At 46.7% G+C, this 21732-nt stretch overlaps 2 protein-coding genes across 2 annotated transcripts in view; one reads left to right on the top strand and one right to left on the bottom strand.

The window, feature by feature from the left end:
- ITIH5 (inter-alpha-trypsin inhibitor heavy chain 5) overlaps positions 1 to 8427 on the top strand; it is a 49130-nt gene extending 40703 nt beyond the window's left edge. The window contains exons 10-14 of the mRNA XM_086462472.1: positions 1778 to 2331; positions 2710 to 2760; positions 3847 to 3963; positions 6432 to 6809; positions 8129 to 8427. Coding sequence (XP_086318598.1) covers positions 1778 to 2331; positions 2710 to 2760; positions 3847 to 3963; positions 6432 to 6809; positions 8129 to 8427 — 1399 coding nt within the window. The remainder of the gene's footprint in view (positions 1 to 1777; positions 2332 to 2709; positions 2761 to 3846; positions 3964 to 6431; positions 6810 to 8128) is intronic.
- Positions 8428 to 13657: 5230 nt separating this feature from the next.
- Positions 13658 to 21732, bottom strand: part of LOC104344791 (store-operated calcium entry regulator STIMATE) — a 36010-nt gene continuing 27935 nt past the window's right edge. Inside the window, exons 6-8 of the mRNA XM_086474908.1 lie at positions 21477 to 21560; positions 20277 to 20393; positions 13658 to 13771 (exon numbers count right to left, since the gene is read on the bottom strand). Coding sequence (XP_086331034.1) covers positions 13658 to 13771; positions 20277 to 20393; positions 21477 to 21560 — 315 coding nt within the window. The remainder of the gene's footprint in view (positions 13772 to 20276; positions 20394 to 21476; positions 21561 to 21732) is intronic.

Raw genomic sequence — 21732 nt, forward strand, 5'->3', positions numbered from 1 at the left:
CTCAGAACATGCATTTTGGATAGCGAGTGGCATTCCCTGGCAAACAAAGGATGTGCTGAGTGATTGGGCCACAGGAACTCAGCATTGCAAGTACTTGTTCAAACACCTCTATCTGATAAACAGCTCACTGTTTATCCAGCTCAATGATGGCAAACCCATTCGGCATCTGGTGCCAAATTTATACAGAAAGGTACGATCACTTGCTGGAGGCCAATTCAAATCACTGTTGGAGGGAAAATCTACATGGGTGCCAACGTCCTTTCTGATTTTTGTGGTCAGTGGGTTGTATTTTTGCAGATACTTCCTTGCAGCGTGCTGTAAGACAGGTTATATCCCTCACTCCACTATTTGTTATACCCCAGGAGTTATTTCACAGGAAGTTCTCAGGTTTAATTCACCCATCTTTTACAACGCATCAAGGTCTCTTGCATCAAAGACACTGAGTGCTCAGAGAGCACATTTAAAATGAAGCCAAACAATTTAGGCTTTGGGTTTCCTTGGAGAGAGAATAAAACAGAAAGTGTGACTCTAGCCTCCAGGCAATCTGTTTAAGCAGATGTGAAAAATAAATGCAGCCTGAACTACAAAAGGGTTGAGGCCAGTTCTTTGTTTATTTACCAAATTAGACTCAAATGGCTTGCCAAGAGATGAGGCGTCTGGCATTTAAATGGGAAATATGGCATTCTTGGAGCAGCTTGGGAAGAACCATCAAAAGAACATCACTGCAGGGAAAACACAGTACTGTAAACTTAGGCCTTGACCCCTTGTAAAGGCTTTCTGGTCTGTCCAGTGCAAAGTATTCTCAGAAGAATGGTAGGCCATGTTAATAAAGCATCATAGGGTTAAACTCTCTGGTTCCACGGAAGTCATTGCTGGCTCCACCAGAAAGTTAGCAATAAGGTAGCAGTGAGTTCTCTTCTGCTAGTCCTCCTGTATTCAGTAGTTAGGATTCCTCCATTCCTTGGAAATGTCCTCATTTATGGGGGCACAGTGAGAGTCCTTCTTGATTTTATTTCTCCTCTGACCCTCAGAAAACCATGTTCCTGCCTGTCCCACACTGATCATCCCAAACTGTATTATCTAGGGCTCTTCCAGTGATACAGAAGCTTTGGTTCAGATACTCTCCAGCTTTGGGGGGCCTAGCATCTTGGTCTTAACTGTTTCTGGCTCTGGAATACAATACCATGCATAATACCACTAGAAAACTGTGGGTAACAGCATCTCTTCAAAGTACATTTTGAAATAACTAGGGTATTTTCTGTGAGCCTGAGAAGCCACGAATTTACTTTCGATGGACAGGCCCTCTTAAGCAAACTTGAGTGGTCACAGATACCTCCTTGCAGAACTCTTGAATCATAGTGGAAGGTAGGTGACTGCAAGACCATGCTGGGATGCTTCTGAACATACTTGAGAGACTTAGATGCCTAAGAAATACTGAAAACTAAAATAAGGCAGAGAATAATTCTGGTTGAAAGGGACCTTTGGAGATCATGCAATCCAGCCTTCTGATCAGAGAAGAGCTAACTTCAAATTTAGGTGAGGTTTCTCAGGGCCTTATCCACTCGAATTTTGAAAAACTCTAAGGGCAGAGACTCCCCTGTCTCTCTGGGTCCAGTTACAGTGCATGCAGTAGTTAAATCTGGGGCCCAGTAACTAACTGCTCCTTAGGAGCCAGATTAGATAGTTTGACTGTATCCTTGGCCACGTATAAGTGCAAGAGCGTGTGCGTACACTTGGATGAACAGAACTAATGGTGTGAAATGTGTCTGTGTTTAAGGTTCTATGATGAAATAGGAACACCCCTGCTCTCTGACATCCGTGTTGATTACCCTGAAGACAATGTGGAGCAAGTCACCCAGAACTTCTTCCCTAACTACTTCAATGGCTCTGAAATTATAATAGCTGGCAAACTCATCAACCACACCTCAGATAGTCTCCACGTGGAGGTGACTGCTAGCAACTCCAAGAAGTACATCCTCCTCAAAACAGATGTGGCTATTGACCTGCCAAGCAGGAATGACATCAGAGGTGTCCCCGGCCTGGAAGATGGCAAAGGTGATAAAAATTACATTGAGAGGGCATGGAGTTACCTCACCATCAAGGAACTGCTTAACTCTCGTTTGAAGAGTGATAACGATGAGGAAAAGGACTATTTGATGGAGAAAGCCAAGTCAATGGCCCTGACTTACAATTTTGTTACGCCCTTCACCGTTCTGAAGATGAGAGAGGCTGGGCTCCATTCAGAACCACCTCAAGAGGAGTTTATCAGCCCTTCTACTGATGGCATTGGTGAGAAGCTGCAGAGCTTGCAGGGACACAAGGCACCACCAGGTACGAGGGAAAAATAACCATGTGCTGGTAAGAAATCTTTTTGCACAGGTCTCACGTCTGACTTTGGGACGTCAATAGGGACGATCTAGCAAATGAACTGAGGGGTGGTAAACAGAAAGCTGAGATTTTCATATCGATTTTGCTAATTGTGGATGGGTGACCTTGAGCAAACCTTTTATGCACCTAACTCACCCCCTGGAAGCAGTTACTGCTCTGCAGAAACTATTGAAGAAAAATCGGTATCCTAAATGAAGCTTAAAGTAGCTGCAGAAATATGTTCCATAATCTCCCTGAATAATATTTGGGGAACATTATTATTCTATGGCTCTTTCTGCTGCTCACTAAGTAATTGTAACAGTCTTCCTTCCGCACTTCTAGGTATACGCAGACAGCAAGATAAACACAGAATTAAAATCTCCAAAACTTCAGGTCAGTGCCTATTTTCATGTTTAATACTTCAAAATAATAATGGTTGATTTATGGAAACATCAGTTGCATGCCACTGTGGTGTAATCATCCTGATAGATCAGCCAAAACCCTGTTTACTAGACCTGCAGAGTAGGGAGGTAAATGAAAACAAAAACAAAATACAGAGAGGATCAGTAATGAGAAGAAGTGTGAGGAAATATCGCAAGGCAGATGATCTACAACACTGGATCCTCATGTTTGAGACTTCTGTAGATTAGGGGAGAACAAGAAGCACGTTCTCTCTGTACTAGAATGAGTCAAAAAACATTTTATAAAGTAATGTTGCTGAAACATAAAAAGTGTTGTCAAAAGAATCAAAAAAGGGAAAATGCTATAGTGTTTTGCTATTTCCCTGTTGGTTCTGCATCTCTACTTAACATCCTTTTCATACATTAAAATACTGAAGGATAAGCCCGGATCTAGAATTTAGACTTGAATTTCACTGAATAAGGTCAAATTTACCTTAAAAACTAGGTATTTGGCTTGTCTTATTATTAATAACAGCTATCTGGTAGTTGAAGATAGGTCAAGGATTGTTGAAAAATTAAGGTTGTGGGATTGTTTAAAATCTGCTGTTGACTGCTCCAATATGATACTGAGGCCAGGAAGGCTCGGTGTGAGGTGTGCCCATGCAGCAGTCCTTGGTCAGAGGATACATTTTTGTGTGGTGAGGGGGATGTACCCTCTCAACAAAGTATGGAGGAGTATAAAACACTTGCATGACAATTCCCATAAATCACTGAAATGACATTCCAGGAAGAAAATACCCTGGTTTTCACCTGGACTGCTTTGGGTTTTGAGTTTTCATTGAAAACCCAACCTTTTTCTTGTGAGAAAAACAAAACAAACTAAAACAATCTTTGTGAAAAACAAAGCAAAACGTGGCATTTCCTGGCAAACTCCATCCGACCCTCTAAAAACAACAAACCGGGAGGTCGTAGAAAAAACAGGGACAAACACACTTTGAAAAGCAGTTTTGTTACATTCTTGGACACTTCAGTTTTGTGTAAGTCTCTCACATTTGTCTCTTTTTCCATGTCTTCTCAGCGGATGGAGACCCTCACTTTGTCATTGATTTCCCCTCCAGCAAGTTCTCCGTCTGCTTCAATATTGACGGAGAACCAGGGGACATTCTCCGACTGGTCTCTGATCATAAGGAATCTGGTGAGCAGCCAAGCAAAGCAGTTGCTTATGGAGGAAAGCTGAAGTGCAAGGCCAGCTCTCTAGGCAAGAAAGTGGCAGGAATGTAGAAAAAGTTGCTTTTCTGGCCAGGCAATGGAAAATTGGTGCATACCAGGTTTTTCGGCTCTAATCACCTAGATTAGAAGGTGAGGTAAACTGTTCATTTGCACTTACTGACCTCCAACTTCATCATAGCTTATGGGTAAATTCACAGCAAGCCTAAACAGGGAAGAGGCCTGGCTACTGTTAGATAGACAGTTCATCTACAGAGGGTTTGTCAACAGAGCAGACCTAACCATAGAGAGAACTGGCCTTTATGTGTACCCAAACTTTTTGTAGTTCAGGTCTTCATTGACTGGAGTCAAGGGAACAGCAGTTCCCTGTAAACAGCCAAGAGACCCACTTGAGCGCCTGAGGACCACATTGCACCCCTTCAGTCCAGCTAGACTGGAGAGCTCAGATCCTCATCACTAGACCCAGTATGGTCTGGCCGTTGCGCTCGACCAGTGCTACCACAGCCACAGCCGAAGGAACAGCCACAGGCGTTTTGCCTACTGCATGTAGTGTTTGCATAAGCCACGCAGATTACACAGGGGATCTGGCTTTCTGATGCAGAGACAATGCATTTCTTTGACGGTGCAACTTCATCAGCTCTCTAGTTACAAAGTCACAACATGTAAATAAAAGATTTGGACTCACCAAAAGTGCTCTGTTGTTGGAACTTCACTCTTTATTTACAGTTCTGTTCACTTCAGGACAGAGCGAAGTATCCAAACAGGCTAATCAAGCACTGAGGCTGTTTCAGTGAAGAGACTACCAAACTGGTTACCGAGTCATGACAGCCTTGAGAAAACCCACATGATTTAGGACCTGCTTTGCCCAAGCCAGTCTGATCCTCAGGGGCCCAAACTGTGGTCTGATCCCATCTGGAATTCTAAGCAGGGCAGCTAATAAGGAGATTATGTCTTGAGCGGGGAAATAGTGGGAGGAACGGGTGACAAAACCAGAGACAATGCACAGACTTGTTTTACACAGAAGATTAACAACCCCACAATAAAGTAACAAGAATTCTGTTCTGTGTGGCAGTGGTCTAGCCTCCGTATTCCTGTGTTCACGCCTGCCTTAGTGAATAAGATCCAGCTCCTCGCAATGCTTCCCTTAAACTTCTTTCACAGACTGTGTTTGTGCTACTGCTGGAGTGATTCTGTGGCTCATATGCAGAGTGAGCTTGAGGAAAATGGACTCCGTAGCACTAGCAAGTTGAGTCTATGAAGACAGAAATGAGAGCTCCCTCTGGGAATGATGGGTTACGGAGACATTTCATCTCAGTGTTGATGGCTTGGGTCTAGCTCGGGTTAGCAATAAGCCTTCTCGTTTATTGTTACTGTTGTGGTAGTTGTTCAGAGGCCTGTGGGAAGGAAGACACTGTCTTATGGACAAGTCACAAAAGTCATCAGAATGATCTGGAATCTTACTGTGGACATCTAGGCTTTATTTAACTTAGTGGGATCTGCACCTTAAATTACTCAAAGTGGTTCTTTTGAGGCAAAACTGAGAGAAGTGCTAAGTCAGCCCTGGTGAGGCTGGAAATAACCCAATGGGAGCGCAGGGTTCAGGGTCCTCCTCTGCAGCGACACAAAGAGAACCTGAATTCCTTACACTGCCACCTGAGGAGGTTCAGCACTTCACCTCAGACTGTTGCAGGTCAGGCTTTTCCCTCTACAGGTCCTGCTCAGGCTTCAGTGTGTCAGCCAAGGTAGTAACCCTTACTCTGGGGCTTCCCAGGCTAACTCTCTTCTTAGGCGTCAGGCAAAGAGGGACATCAAACCACAACTGTCTACTACCCTGAGATTCTCTGAGACAGCAGCAGATACACCCAGGTCCTCTTCCTAGAACTTTGGTCCCTATGCCAGTTGGTAAAAAGAGGAAAAGCAGGCCTGCCAGCAGCTTGTCCTAGTCCTCCAAGATCTGGTGTGTTTGCCCAGGTTTGAGTTACACATCAACAAATAGGTGGTCTAGGTAAATCACACCACAGTTGGTCAGGCTATAGCAGTCAGGAAGATAAATATTTGCCTTATGTGGCTCAAAATCCCCCCCACGTCATTGTCTCAATCTTAGGTACGTCTAAGGTTGGATGGAGCTTAGGAAGTGGCTATGCTGAGGAGCTGCTGATTCTATCCTGTAGCACTGTGTACACAATGTTAGGACTAATGGGGCTGGGGACACCTGTCTCCAGGGAAGGCCAGTATTTCTGAGTTTGGGTAAATTTAGGCACTCTCTGTAAGGTAGTAATTTTGTAACAGAGTGGTTACACTGTTTTGAGTATAGGTAGGTGAAATAATTGAGCACGAGGTGGTGAATCTGCATGTCCTCATTGCAAGGCTCATATTCTTGAGACAGTAGACCTATTCTTGGTTCCAGCTTTCATTTATTGATTATTTTCCTGCAAGGTGTAACTGTGAATGGGCAACTCATCGGAGCTCCTGCACCACCCAACGGCCACAAGAAGCATCGGACTTACTTCAGCACCATCACTATCCTCAACAATAAGCCAGAGAGATCTTACCTAGAGATCACACCCAAAAGAATCATCCTGGATGATGGTGAAAGACTTCTCCTGTCCTGTGATCGGAGTGCTGTTGTGCGAAGCAGCAGCCTCGAGGTGTCCATCTTTGCCAATTCCAACATCACTGTGACGATACGAGACACAATCAGCTTTGTCATCCTCATCCACCATTACAAGAAGCCAGCCCCATATCAGAGAAATCACCTGGGGTTCTACATCTCCAACAGCAAAGGCCTCTCTTCTGACTCCCACGGGCTACTGGGTAGGTAACAGGTTCTGAGCTGCAAACCAGACAAAAATGATCCTTCTAAACTGTTTTAAAGGACAGAGATAGTACGTAATGAACAAGGCAGGTGGGGATTAAGCTCCCAGGTGAGACTTTTACATCCACTCTCAAACAACTTCTCTATTGCTAGCATCCCCAACTCCTCTCCCCTCTTTTTCTGTACAAACTATCTCCCACTATCCTAGCTATGTAGCTGTGCCTGTTTTTCACATTTTCACTCTTTTTATGATTGTTTAATACTGTTGTCATTAGAGTACACATGCTTGATGCTCCCAATACAGAGACAGAAAGCAAATATTGCACAAGAACCCTGAATAGCACCAATAAGAGATGCTCTAACAGTAGTCCTAATTCAGAATAACCCAGCTGCTAATGTGCTCTCAGGGACATAGCAAAGTAGGGTCTGAATCTCTCTAGGCAGAGAGGACAGTCAACTGAGGTCTTGCAGATTCTCAAAGAGACCTCTGGTCACAGAGCTAGCACATTGCCAGAGATCATTTGCTTAGCCTTCAAGTACTGCACTTGCACATGTCCAGAGGGTCTGTTTTTGCAGGACTGAGCTGTTTACACCTAAGCTCAATCAAGATCAAGAAACGTTGGTACTTTTTATGTCGCCTTTCTTTCAAATGTGAGGTGAAATAAGAGCCATCCCTGCATTTTGAGAGCAACAAGGCTTTAGGTAGGCACAAAGAATGTCTAGATGGTTTGTTTCTCTCGGCCAACAAGTAGTAGTGATGTTTATGGCCATGTACAGGTACAGAACTCTTTTAAGACTGAAGCCATAGTTTCCGTGACATTCAGGCACCTCCAGGTTATGCCGGCGATGATCCCTTAGGAGTGGGGTTTTGGATGCAGGCCACTCACATGCACAAACCTCTAAATCCACACTTAGGCTTGGCCTAAGAGAGCGTTCCCCAAGAAGGCAAGGGAAGAGAACTTGGAGCTTCTGGCCTAGATCTTCTTTCTGCTTGCTGATGGGCACTGTGTGGGTTATTATCCTCTAGTAACTGTGGCTCACAGAACGGAACTTACTACTAGCAGCTCAAAAAGCTCTTTAGCTCAGCCAATGTATCTTGATGACTGAAAAAAAGAAATAGGGTTTTATTCTAATCTCTGTTTGTAAGATTTAGAAAAGAATTGCAGGACCTAGATTCATCCTGCTGTTGCAGAGAAGCCCTTCACAACCCCATACACTAAGAATCCTCAGAACACGGCCTATTAAAAAACCCAACAAAACAACTTATAAATAGGCACAAAACAGCCAGTCATGGACTCTATTTTATCTTGCCTTGCAGGTCAGTTCTTGAACCATGAAGTTAAACTTCTTCAGGAATCCCTAAACACAAGTCGTCAGCAGGCTGGTCAGAACCAAACTGAAGCATTAAAGCCAAACCCTACAAATACCCTGAAAGTGAAGGGACGGCTCGTTCCTGTTGTGTGGAAGCAGCGGAGGATCTACAACGGCCAGCAGGAAGTTGACTGCTGGTTTGCCAAAAACAACGCGGACAAACTGATCGATGGGAGCTATAAAGACTATTTGGCTTCTCATCCTTTTGACACAGGGACCAGCTTTGGGACGATCAACAGCCATTAAGGCCGATCATAGCAATGCGTTAGAGCAGCCTGTGTGACAGCGGTTCCCTTCTGAAGCCTCTAGAGCTAGGCAACTTATGAATATTTCTTTACTTTTTGGTGCCAAAGAAACCAAGGCTTTTTGCCCTTGGAAATCAGCTGTCTCTCTTTCATGCTAGATGAACATTGTTCATCAAATTCCTGAAGACAAGGAGTTTGGGGGGCGGGGGGAAGGGTTGAGGACGTGGTTAAAGGTGTGACTGATGCTCTCCCAGCGGGAAGAGAGGGAGAAAAGGGCCAGCACTGATATTGAACAGTACAGAGCTGTTGGCCTTAAAGTAAACCCATGCAGGGATCTGTGCAATACCCCCAGGGGCTGGTGAGTCACCCAGTGAAAGGCACAGATCATACAGCACAGTGCCTCTCTAGAGAGACAACCTTGGGTGATATGCCTTGCAAAGAAGTGACTTGGAGCAAATGCTCCAACCATGGTCCCTGGGGAAAGAAGAGAGAGAGAAGGGGTGGGTGGATATTCATCTGCAGTGACCCATCAGCATCAAAGCAGTAACAAAGAAGTCAAAACCTTAAATCAACAGGCCACAAGAGGGTATTGCTTTTGTGGTTATTGTGGTGGGGTCTGCGTTTGCCACTAAGCATGATGTTCCCTGAACCACTACGGATGCTTGAAACAGCTGTGAAAACCTTCATGTGGTTTGTTGCTGTCTCAGTGTGCAAGCTGTGTGCTTAAAAAGCACCTCTGGTCTTCAGCAGCAACAGAAGCGGTGCAGGCTCCCACTCCATGAAACAATTCATTGAAATGACATTGCAGGTTTAGGGATTTCTTGAGTCTTGACTCCCTCAGAGAGAAACAAAGTTCCACCATGAGCTTCCAACAGATCTGCCACCTCCTTGAGCAGAGCATCACTTCTGCTTAGCAGAGATTTAAATCCTCTAAAGGATGATAAACCAGCACCCACAACAGCTTATGGCCCTACAAAGCAGCCTCTTGAATTGAGACTTGACATTTCTAGCTGCTTTTCTAATCAGGGAGGAAGTCTTTATTTACTCCAAATTGTCAAAAATTTCTCATCCCAATTTCCCTGGCTCCTTCTCCTTCCTTACACTGCAGGAATTTGGCAGCAGGAGGATACAGAAGGGTCTGCCAGCCACCCCCACTGCAGGTGGTGCTGCTCTGCAAAGAAACCTCCAAACCCGAACTGCAAAGCTGTGGTCTATTTTAAAGTGAGGCATCACTGAATAATGCTATAGATAAGCCACAGGGGAGTTTGCTTAGTAGAGAACTTGGCCAAAGAGGACTTTTTCAACCGCAAAGACATTTACATGGCAAGGCCAAATTGAGTTCACGTATGCTCTGTCTTTCCAGAACTGAAAGGAAGAAGGGCGGGTGTGGAAGCATCTCCAGGAACTAAATTATATCCATGTGTTGAAAGAAAACAGAGTTGCCAGAGACCTACAGAAATAGGTTCAATCTTGACTAATTTTTTGCATATTTAAAAATTAAATCATATTTTTGCTGTAGGAGCTCCAGCTTCTGAGTGTGGGGTGGTGGTTTTCCAGTTGCTTGATCACCTAGTCAGTACTGCTAGCGCTGTGGCAGCAGAGCAGGTAACAAGCACAGTTGCTTATTCACGCCATGTGCTGGGGGGAAGAGGGACATAGGAAAAAGCAACCAGCTAGATTTAATTGCACTCTGGAAGATCCTTACAGAGAGCTTAGTTAGTGCAAAACTCATGCCAAGGCTCATGCTTTGGAACAAAACATAAAAAACCTACTGCTTTGGGCCCAGCTATCTTGAGAAATAGTTCTGCAAGGGAGAGCTGAAGGCAAGACCTTCAGCACAGTCCCGAGCATGCAATAACCAGAGGTTAATGCTCTGCAGCATGCTCACGGGCCAGAACTGAGATCAGAAAGAGCATCTGTGAAGTTGACTTCTCCACCAAAGACGACAGTGGCAAGATCACCCAGTGCATTTACAAATAACCTCCCATTTCACTAGCACAGGGTGAACAGGATAACAGCAGTGAACTTCCAGGGTTTGGCAGATGTCTTCTTCATACAGTCCTTACTGAAAAGAGATTTCTTTGAAATCTTCATTTTCCTCCCACATTTTGTTGTTCAAGTGTATTGCTAGGGGGAGCGATTGGCTTCAGCTCTCCTCGTCTCATCTCTCCTGTATATAGATACACATATATACATATACACACACACACATATTGCTAATGCTTCAGGTGCATCATTACTCCTCCTCCTCCTCTAGTCAAGGAAACATATTTCCTTCAGGGCAAGAAAAGAACAATGATCAAGTCCAACTTCCCAGCCATATGAAGCACCTGGAGCAATATACTCAAGTTCCCGTTAAAGCTCCAGTTATCCATTTCACAATAAATATTTTATGGTGAACACTGCAGCGAAGCTTTCATTTGGCAAAGACAAAATGAGCTTTGAAGCTAAGGTTATGTATGTTTTATACCGCTGGACAAGCTCATGTTACCAGATGGCTGAAACAACCACTCACGAGTTAACAATAGATTGGGAACCAAAGTAATTTCAGCAGAAAATTACAGGTCAATGATGTTCTTCAGCCTCCACACACTCGGTAGGAAGCAAGAAGTGTGTTGGGTGAACAGACCCTATGGTTCTACTCCCACATTAAACTCAGAATTGAGCCACAGAGAGAAGACTGATCCAGCCTTTAAATACAGTAGCACAAGACATGGGAAACCAGAGTTTGTGCTCCTGCTGCCCCAACAGCAGTGAAAGAAAAGGCAGGTCACGGCCCATAACCTTCAGCTTTCCCCATCTATAAAGGGGACACCACAATGCTCTCCTCTCTCAGGAGAACGCGTCCAGGTTTGGTCCTCACAGCCCTTCGTCGTAGCGCAGGGCGCTCCCAGGAATTGCACTGCGACAACCGCACGTACGGGCACGCGTTTGCTCTCATCTCCCGAGACCGTCCCAGAGCACTTTGTTTTGCAAGTGATACGGTTAAAGATCACGAGCTGCTGGGATAGCTCAGGAATGAGGGCTGAGCAACGACCCCGGTGCCCAGTGGAAACAATGGCATGCCACCATTTCAGACAAGGGAACAGGACTCCTGAATTTAGGGTTGCTGAAACAGCACTGGCTAAGCAATGCCCGAGAGGGACAACCTTCCCCCACATCATGCTTGCTCAGCTGGCACCTACTGCGAGCCTCTTTGGCCAGCCTCAACCAAGAGCTGAATGACACATTTATTCCCCGGTCAATATCACGTCACTCACCTTTCGCTTTGGGGCAAGGACTTCGCTGTGGCTGAATTTGCAGTCTTTGATTTGCACTGTGTGGCCCTACAGCAAGAACAAAACTCAAAATACCAGCACACCTTGAAATAAGGAGCAAGTTTCCAACAGGGAAGCTGTTTTAGCCTATTTTCAGTCAAGACCTTATACAGCACAGGAGTTATTCCAGCCCTTATCAGTGCAGAACTCCACCAGATGAGCAAAAGTTGCATTGTGAAACTGATTTCACTAAGCAATATAAATCATCTATTCAGAGAGCTGTGTGCCATGTTTTCCAAAAGCCATTTGATTTGCCAGCACAAGTAGGATTTTGACCCTTCATTAAGGAAGAAACAAAAAAGGATTTAACTTCCAAAAATACAGTATAAGGCTGCACAGCTGCAAGTGCAGCCAAGCACATCTAGTTCACTAAGGGGCACGCAAGACTTTGATTTGCATCTAATGTTTCTAAACTACTTTGAAGTTGGGAAAAAACCCAACAACAAAAATCTTCACACGCTCCGGGCTCAGCTTTTAAAAAAGTCTAAAGCCATTTAAGTTAGAAAAAACTAAATCCTTTATTTTCCACTCCTTCATAAGACGTGTTTTCTTCAGAAAAAATGAAAAATACAAGGGAGGGAGGAAAAAAGGGAAGAAAAAGCTAACTCCTGCCTAACTTGTAGGGACTGTCTTGAAATAAGCAAGGCCTGTCTGTGGCTCAACTAGGTTGATCTGTTCAGCAGATCCTGGATCAGGCCCTGCTCTGAGGTCTACCCACCGTTGGAACTCTGTGTGGGTCTCACAGCTGTGTATCTGCACCCAGCCTGCGAGTGCATTACGCAGCTGCTCTGTGCTCCCTCTCCCCAGGAGAGCTGGGAAGTGTTTTGCACTTTTATGTGTTTATAGATGAATATAGTGTGTTAACAAGAGATCAAGGGCAAAGCCCTGCACCTCCCGCTTGGAGTGGAAGGTGCCAAGATCTGGGATGACCCAGGGGCATCTTCAGCATTCTAACCTGAGGCCATTCCCTCACATCCAGAAGATCATGGCTGGCTAATGGGGCTTCAGTTGATTCTTCAGATCCAGTTTTTGAACCAGGTCCTGCAGAGATTTTATGTTTGTTTTAAGAGGAAAGTAATCAACTTCTAGTTCCTGGTAAACACTCACTTGTAAGGTGCCAACTGGGATCTGGAGCCTGGCACAGGCTGATGCTGCAACATAAGGTCTTTGCACTGAAGTGACTCATAAAACCCACCTACAGAAACTGAGCACCGTGGCTCAACTCTTCTTCTGTAGGTTTACTAGGATAGCCCTGCTGGAGCAAGACAGCCTGCCCTGTGACGAACCGGTCAGGAAAAAGATCTCAACAGATCCCCTTCCTCCGCTCTGCAGCGTTAGGGTCTTGCAAAACATCAAGCACATGGAGGCATGTCAACTATGAAGCAGTTTCAGATCAAATATTTATTGCATTCCTTATAAAACAGTAAAAAGTGTCAGATCCACTGAGACAATCTTCCCAATTCAAGACATTCAAATACATATTGCAAACCAATTCTTTTGAGTGTTGTGAATATAAAAAAAGTGTCACATTTCAGGTAGTACAGGATAGATTTTTTTTTTTCTTTTCTATAAAAAAAAAAGCAGACAATCTTTTGATTTCAGTCTCTAGCCCTCACAAAAAGTTACACCCAGCTGGCCAGCCAGGGGAAGTACATATCCATACCCCTAACCTCACCGTGCCTGCATGTGTACAGGTTAGGGTCAGACAGGTAAAGCAGATACTGCTCAAGCCTGTACAGGATGCACAGACACCATCCCAGAGACAATTGCAGAAGGATAGGTCTAGATGAGGCGGGCAAAAGGACCTCTGCAGATCCATAGGGATCAACTAGCATTCCCCACCGTGCCCTTCCTCGGCCAGCTCAAGGATCACAGTGCTATTTCCCTCCCTCCACCTCCCTTGTCTCGGTATTGTCAGATGACCACTTGATAGCTGGGCTGCTTCATCTTCCGATTCATTCCCTGGAGTCCTGAAATATCCTGGTCACTTTCAGACTGATCAAAATCCATGTCTGGAGAGAGTAACACCTAGGAAGGAGAACAGACAGATGCTGATGGAGAGAAAGTTCTCAGCTGTTCTTGCTACTGCTTGCTGAAGGGGTCAAGCACCCCTCGAGGGGTCTGCTGCAAGATCTAATCCTCTCTAGCAGATGGGAAAGGTCTCAAGGTCACCTTGGCCATCTCTCCAACAACAGCCAGACAGATCTGGGCGCAGACACCATGATGATCTGGTGTCCCAACCCACCCCCCGCCTCCCCTGCCTTAAGAACGGAACAGGCAGCTAAAAGCTCTGTTCACCGTGGGACGGGACTCACACATACACATGCACGTTCAGGCCAGGCTGCGGCCTCAGTGGAGATGTACAAAAACACTAGGCCACATATTTTGCAAACAGCTGTACCAAATGTAGACCTTTTCCCAGGCCCCCAGCTACTTGCTATCCCCAGAGCTCAGCCAGGAGAGCAAGCAGAGCTACAGAGCTTCAGCCATGGCCAGCAAGCTCAGGAGTGGTGTCCTAGCCTGGTAGCATCTTATTTCTACCTGGCACAGCAGCTCCTGGCTCAGTCTGAATTGTGGGAGCCAAACTAGAGCACTGACGCCTCTCACCGGTACCTCTCCAGGTAAGAAAGCCCACAGCTTTGCTGCACGATCAAAAGGCTGCCCATTGCCTCCTGGAACACCTACGCTCTCAGTAGCTAACTTCAGACTTGAAGCTACCAACAGGCTGCTTTGAGCTAACTGGCTGCCACCGGCCCGGAGCATTTGCACGATGCAGACAGAGCCACGCGTGGGACATCCTCCAGCCACATCATCTGGAAGAGGAAAGAGGCCGGATTTTACTCGGGCTACGGCTGCACTGACTGCAGAAGAGCTGAAACCCAATGCCAGCCAGCAGCCTGGATGGATGAGCAGTTTGCACGGGTTAATATTCACAGACTGAAATATTGTTTGCTTAACCCTACCCCACCCCTTCTTCTTACCTCAAAAACCCAACTTTGGGCAAGAGAAGCCCTACCCTCTAAGGACAGCTGCAGTGCAGTCAACCCTTGTGCTACAGCTTGTGTCATGCCCAGCAGTACTTGGGAGCTCAACTAGGTCATCGGATTTCTGGTCAACAGTGGCTACGACGCCAGAAGCTTGGCCAGGTCCTTGGCACCTCAGCACCCAACTCTGCAGAGGGGTACAAGGCTAACAGCACAATCGAGGGCCTCCAGTGATATTCCCCTAGATAAGCAATACCAGTAGCCCACTCCCCCTCCTCCACTTGCCCATCACAGAACCCAAATAGCATGATTAGTTCATAGCTGATACAGGGACAAGGGGCAGGTACCACAACCACCCCCACAAACACGGCCTCCTCCAGCAAGGCTGTGCAGACCTCCCACCCAAGCCTCAGCCGCATCTGACCCCACTTTGCTCCAAACACTGAACCAACGCGCTATAAAGCCTCCCTGTGCCTGACCCACAGCAGCCTTCCAGCTCAGCCTGCCAGTCCTGGAGCTTGTACAAAACCAGGAGCATGGGGGAACTGGTCTTAATGGTGGCTATTTCCCGGCACAGTTGTGAATTAACATGCCCTTCACTTGTTAGCACTTAGGCAGCACCACGGGGCCAGTCACCACAGCAACAAACCAACTAAACAGGAAAAACAAACTGCAATGAGTCAAGGACTTCAAAGGAGCAGAAGCGCCGCAGGGGAAGATTTCCTCCCCACCCTCACGCACACTCCAGCCCCTCCATCTGATGTTGTTATCTTCACAGCAGCACATCAGACGCTCAAAGGATAACAGTAGATCAGATTAAGCTCTCTTGTGTGTGTTGTGTCCCCCCCCCATTGGTCTCAAGGAATTTTTTTTGGTTCAAGACACATGCTGGAAAGTTTCCATCACTTCCAAGTGAAGATTTCCTCTGTTTATCATATTAATATTGTGATGCTGTTGAACCTGAAAAAATGGGTGGATAATTAGTCACACACAGCATTGTAAACTCACTGAACTCTGACAGGCTGCAGCAGGCTAGTTTTGGGGCCTAACGAACTGGTGATTTCAGTGGGTTTCACCTGCAAACTCAAATCCCCTTGCAGCCAAGCGTGGCTGGCTGAGCAGGCACCAAGCGTTGTGCATCCAGACCCATTCAGGCTGCTACCTGCCCACCATACAACCTGCACGAAGCTGCTCAAGCCAACAGTCCCCCAGTAACCTTTCCACAATTCCTCAGGGAGCTTCATCACGAGACGGCACCTCATCACTGTGACAGTCATGGGACACACCCTCACGTACAGTTTTCAAGCCAAACTCCAGTCTTGGGAGTTTTCAGCAGAACTTGGACAAGACACTTCCCCTGCAGATGCATCCAGGTCAGGATCACAGCAGGCTGGTGGCACAGCTGGGAACGGACCACAGTTTCCCAGTCCCGGGACAATGTGCTACTGTCTCACTCGACAGTCCTCCAATACTTCATGCATTCCTCCCCGCACCAGGAGGCCAGCAGCTTGCAAAACAACGTGGGTCACGCTCCTGAAACAGGGCTGCCCATGTGCTCTGCCAGCCCCTCCTGCCTGGGGGAAGAGGCTGCCTACTGGTTTGGTACTCCATCCAAGCAGACCTTCCAGATAACCAAGCCATCTCAGTGGCAGAGGAAGAATGTGCACAGACAGGCGAGCACCATGACGTGGGTTGTTAAACAAAGCAGCCCTGGGGCCATTTCCCTGGCAGCAACGGAAACCTGCTTGCTTAAGGCTCCATTAGCTTGGTGTAGAGGCAGGAATCATCCTACCACCCTCCTGCATCTGAGCTTAGATGAGTTCCCATGTGCCAGTAGGGCTGGCAGGTGGGAGAATCACCTTCCAGAAGCACCTCTATGGCCACCTTCATTTAGCTTCCCTGTAAGGACCAGGCACCTTAGTTCACCTTCAGCTACTTAAAAATCAGCTCAGTTAAGCAACCAGCAACTCAAACATGCTCTTGGAGTATTCTTCAATACTCAAAAGCAAGCAGCATAGTTCTTAGCATTCATCAGCATCTTCAGTCTAGGGATTTGCCAAAAGTCACAGCTCCTATGAAGGGAAATTGGATAGGTGCTGAACTCCGTGCTGACCAATGCAGGTCCCCACGTTGTACATTAGTTTTCCTCCAACCTTACACTAGCCTCTAGTTTCACCCTAATGATTCTCATTAAGTACCACTGTTATCAGACCAAATTTTGCTTTAAGGCTCACCTCTGAAAACATAAGCCTTCAGAAAAGGAGCAGAAACTGACACACCATCCTCGGGGAAAAAAATAGAAACAAGTTCAAAACAACAAGATCAAATAAAACATTATTAAAACTGAGTTGTTTTCCTGAGTGGAGGAAACAAAGAAATTACTGATAAGATCTAAAGTTTATTGGCACATGCAAGGGCAAGGGAAGAGACTCAGGTCAAGGGCAGGACATACACAAAGCAGAAACAAGGGCCATGTAAATGCATGCATTTCTCCAGCCTGAACAGCACTGGATTCAGACCAGCACTCTTGAGAGGTCTCTTTCCATCCCACGAGAGGGCAAAAAAAGACTGTGTGAAGATTTACCAAGGCAGGGCACAAGTCTGAAACAACAGAAAGCTTTAAGACTGACTTGGAAGGAATGGTGAAATCCTTTCAGCCACAAGAATGAGTTTGTCCCTTTCAGAGTTTCAGTGTAAAGTACTTCAGCAGTTGCTCCACTGCAAGCAACAGCCCATCATCACATTTGTGGCTCACCAGAAGAGCCTTAAAGCCCACCAGGGACTGCCAGTTCTTTGGCCTACACTGCAGCCATGAGACAGTAAGTGACATCAGTGGCGGGACTGCTGGTTGCTGGGTTTCTTCTTGCTACCCAGCTGATCTCCCATGCCAAGAACAAAGCTTGGGAGATCTTTGTTCCTGCTTTCCCTATAGAAAATACTGAGCGTGGGTTTTTAACAAGTTAACTCCAGCCCATCCTTTCCATTCTCCCTCTCTCCCCTTCCTTTCCCAAACACAAACTGCTAGTTCGAGTGAAAATAATGACACTCCTTACTGGAGAGATAGGCAGAGGGTTGAAATTCAAGAAGGCAGCATGATGGAGAGCTGTTGGCGCCTGCTGCTAGACAGCCCTGATGAACCCTGATAAACGGCGGGACACCTTAGCCTCAGCCAGCTCCACCCTGTACAGAGATGCTTCTCAGCCTCCCTCCCTCTCCGTGGGGCAGTAGAGAGGGAAGAAGTTCCCCGACGTGAACAGGTTATTAGGAGCAACAAGCCCAGCAAACCCTCATTTTCTGTTTTTGAGCCTAAATTCCAACCAATCCAGCTGTAAGGCCCAGCCAGCCAACACAATCTTTAATTCATAGCCTAAAAAGTTGACGTGTGAAGCAGGAGCCTGTGACTACACCTCAAGGCCCATTGCCAAGAAACAAAGTTGGAAAAGCAGGTCACCCTTGTCTGTATTTCTTCATCACCTGCATTCTCTGCCCAAACTATGTCAGGCCAGAGGCACAGGAACACGTCTGAGCACAAAGGATGCAGTCCCCATAGACTGCTCCAGGTACAAACCAGTCCTCTTGGCAGCTCCACTGCAGTGATGGATCAGAGGGTTTCAAGGTGGACAGATGACCTGCATATTGAAGGTCTCAGCAAAAATTTGTCTGAGAAAGAGAGTCAAGTACTTGGAAGAAGGAAGAGGCCTCTGACAACAAGGGTCAGTCTGTGCGAGTCCAGTTTCCACCACTTGAAACAACCTGTCTAGTTAGGCTACCAGAAGAGCCTCTCCTAGCTTCTTCAGATTAACAGATATCTTCCCTTCAGATTACACAAAACTGAGCTACAGGCCACAAAAAATTTGCCCCACCTTCAGTGAAGCAAAGACAGAAGATCAGCTCCATTTCCACACAGTATCCACAGCAGCTAGCCATCTGTAAGACCAGATATTCCAAATTTAGGTTTGAAAGGCTGTAAAGGAGATTGGCTTCTCAACTAGAGATGCCACCTCCTTATCCTTGTTTCTGAGCTGGTGTAATTTTAACCAATCTTCGGGAACACACCAGCATATCCAGTCAGCGAGGCAGATCTTCACCACCACTTTTACATTTTGAGCAGACCTCCAACCTAGCTCTTCCAAGGAAGTACCACTCTTGAACATCGATCATCACTGAGAAACTGGGACTGTGCCACAACCAGGGAGACGTTCGTGCCCAGAGTTAATTGACCTTCACGTCCTAGGTATGAGCTCTTAAGTTTCAACACACAACTATCAAAACATACTGCTACTGCCCAGCTCAGGCCTTTCTTCCCTCCCCTCTCCAAAATGGCAAAAGATTTCTCGAGGATGCCCTCGCCACACACACCACCCAGGAAACTCCCTGGGGCACATTGTTCACACATTCCCAGTGATCTTGCCAAGCTGCAACTGTTTATCTGGAGGTCAGACCAGGAGGAGTGACTCGTCTCAGCAGCTGCTCACATCTGCCTGCCCGTCCTGCCAGCGGGAGGATGCCTCCAACACCACAACCCCACGAGCAGCAGCTGCTCCCCCACCGCACCCTTGAGCCGTGGAAGCCATCGCTGCTGTGCAGACTGCCAAGCACACCGTTGAACACTACCACCAGTAGTTGGCCGTCCCACCCAGGAGCAAAAGAGCAGAGTTACTCTTTATAAAAGAGCTCTCAGAAAGCAAGAGCTATTCCTGTTCATCCTGAGTTCATCAGCAGAAGCTACTCCAGCAGCCAGCCTGCGACTGCCAGAAACTATCTTATCTCAGCAAGTCTCGCCAGCGAGCTGCAGGATATCAGCAGTCATACACAGAGCACTTTGAAACAGGGTCAGGGTGCCAAGGGAAGGAAGGGAATTCAACACAGCAACTCAGGTTGCGGTCTCTGCCCAAAAGCTGATGAGAAGCGCAGACACCACCTACCCAGCAAACCGCATGTCATTAACAAGAACAAAGTCTGCTGGGACTGGAGCACTTCCTCCCTCCCATAAATTTTAAGTGTCAAGCTCAGACTACACAAAACACAGCTTCCTACAGCTAAGGGACTGTCTTCTGGTTGAAAAAATACCAAATGTTGACAAAAATAGGATTCCCAGCTAGGCCTTGTCCTCTAAAAATGATGCTACCAGTTACAGTAAGGAAAGAAAGCTCTTCTAAGCCAAGATTAACTACAATTCAAAACGGGAAGGTTCAAAACAACAGCGCAGAGGTACCCCCCAGCTTCAGCCTGACACTCCAACAAGCCCACACAGGTTAGTGCAAAAGCTCGCTCATCCCTCAACCAGATACTGTCGTCATTCAGGGCTATAGGCTGTAATATTGCTCTTTGTTGAGCAGGGACAGATCACCCCAGAAAACATCCCTGTGTGGACCTCCAGCTGCAAGCATGGAGAGTCAGTTTGACTCAGCAGGGTCATCGATCACATGCATGAGGCATCACCGGAGGTCCAAGCAACACGATTGTGTGTTGCATGATTGTGGTGAAGCACACAGACTGTGCCACAAGCTCGCAGTTCGGTCTCAAGCACAGGACATCCTTGGCCTTACCTGAGATTCCTCAGTCCTCCTAGCCCGAGGAGTTTCTATGGATCCATTAATGTCCAGGGTGTCTTTCTGCTTATATTTCCTCATGATCAAGCTGTCCACAACCCAGAACATAATGGCCTTGGGGAGAGAGAAGTTGCATGAATAGACTGCAGAGACCAAAATACAGAGTCATTCAATCGTAGCTATTTCTTCTCCTTTTGGTTTCTCCCGATGTCCAGCCTTCACCAACCTAATTTAATATCTAAATTAACCCTGCATCAGGTGCATCCATGGGAGTTGGATGAGTCAAATTCCTGAAATCCCCTCTCACATAAATCCTATTGATTCCATAGTTGAAGATCCAGTTGGGGGTGGAGGGGAAGACCACCACAATAGGCCAAGGTTCCACCAGGCAATAACCATTAAATCAAGCTCCACCCCAGGTTCATCTGCTCTGTCTGCATCAGTCACTGGTCATTTCTTTGAGAACCAGAGTTTGCTTTCAAATAAGGAAACACAGCCTGGGGCAGGGAGAAAGCCTAGCAGCACAGGCAGGTAAACCCAACTTTACCAATGCTGCATCCATTGCAACACTCATGGCATAAACGGAAAAGAGCTGGACTCACTCCTTGTCCAAGGGGGAATCTGAATATTAACACCTTGTTCCCACTTCCCATCTTAGCAGGAACTAAGCAGCAGGTCAAGGATTACCCAGAATCAGGGGAATCGGGAAAAAGCTGAGCTTTCAAGAGGTTTTACCAAACTAGTTTTGCGAAGATCAATAGTTCTGGGTAACCTCAGCACCTCGCCTTGCTGTAACGCAATCTGAAGTCCAGCCAAATGGCTAGATCGGCAGGTTGCCAAAAGTCACCAGCGACTAGCCATCCTATAGGAACTTCAAGGGCTTTGGGGCATTCCCATGCCTGTAGCTTGCGGCCGAGATGCAGCCCTCAGCTAATGAGCCCCAGCTTTCTTCAAAGAGTCAGCCACCCAGCAGCTTGGACAAGGGAGTGGGAATCAGGAACAGAGACCACGGCAGGGCAGTAGTGACATATTTGTGTATTCATGACAACAAACATATTTGTTTCCACTCCCCTCCACCCTGTCCCAGCCACTTCAATTACTCAAGGCTGCCCCAAGCCAGTTCCCATACAGGCTCCCCGCTGGGGGGACCATCATTTCCAAACCACCCCACCCAATGCTTGCAGAGGCATCACTTACATTGACTATAAAAGGCACAACAAGCATGACCAGGACGAGCTCCAGCTGGGGGTTTGGGATATAACCCAGGAGGATCTGCTGAAGCTGCAGAGCAGAAAGCATTTAGAAGCATTATTTGAACAGCTCTGTTGTGAGTCTTTGCTGCAAACTAGTTGCCTTCTTACACCAGCAGTCTCCTAGCTAGGCCTCTGCAGCCTTTGCTTTAGCCCAGCTCTCAAAGATGACACAGGCTGCCCCTTCAGCCCAGCTGCCAACC

The sequence above is a fragment of the Leptosomus discolor genome, chromosome 1 (assembly GCF_034619465.1).
Source record: "Leptosomus discolor isolate bLepDis1 chromosome 1, bLepDis1.hap2, whole genome shotgun sequence".
NCBI lineage: Eukaryota > Metazoa > Chordata > Aves > Leptosomiformes > Leptosomidae > Leptosomus > Leptosomus discolor.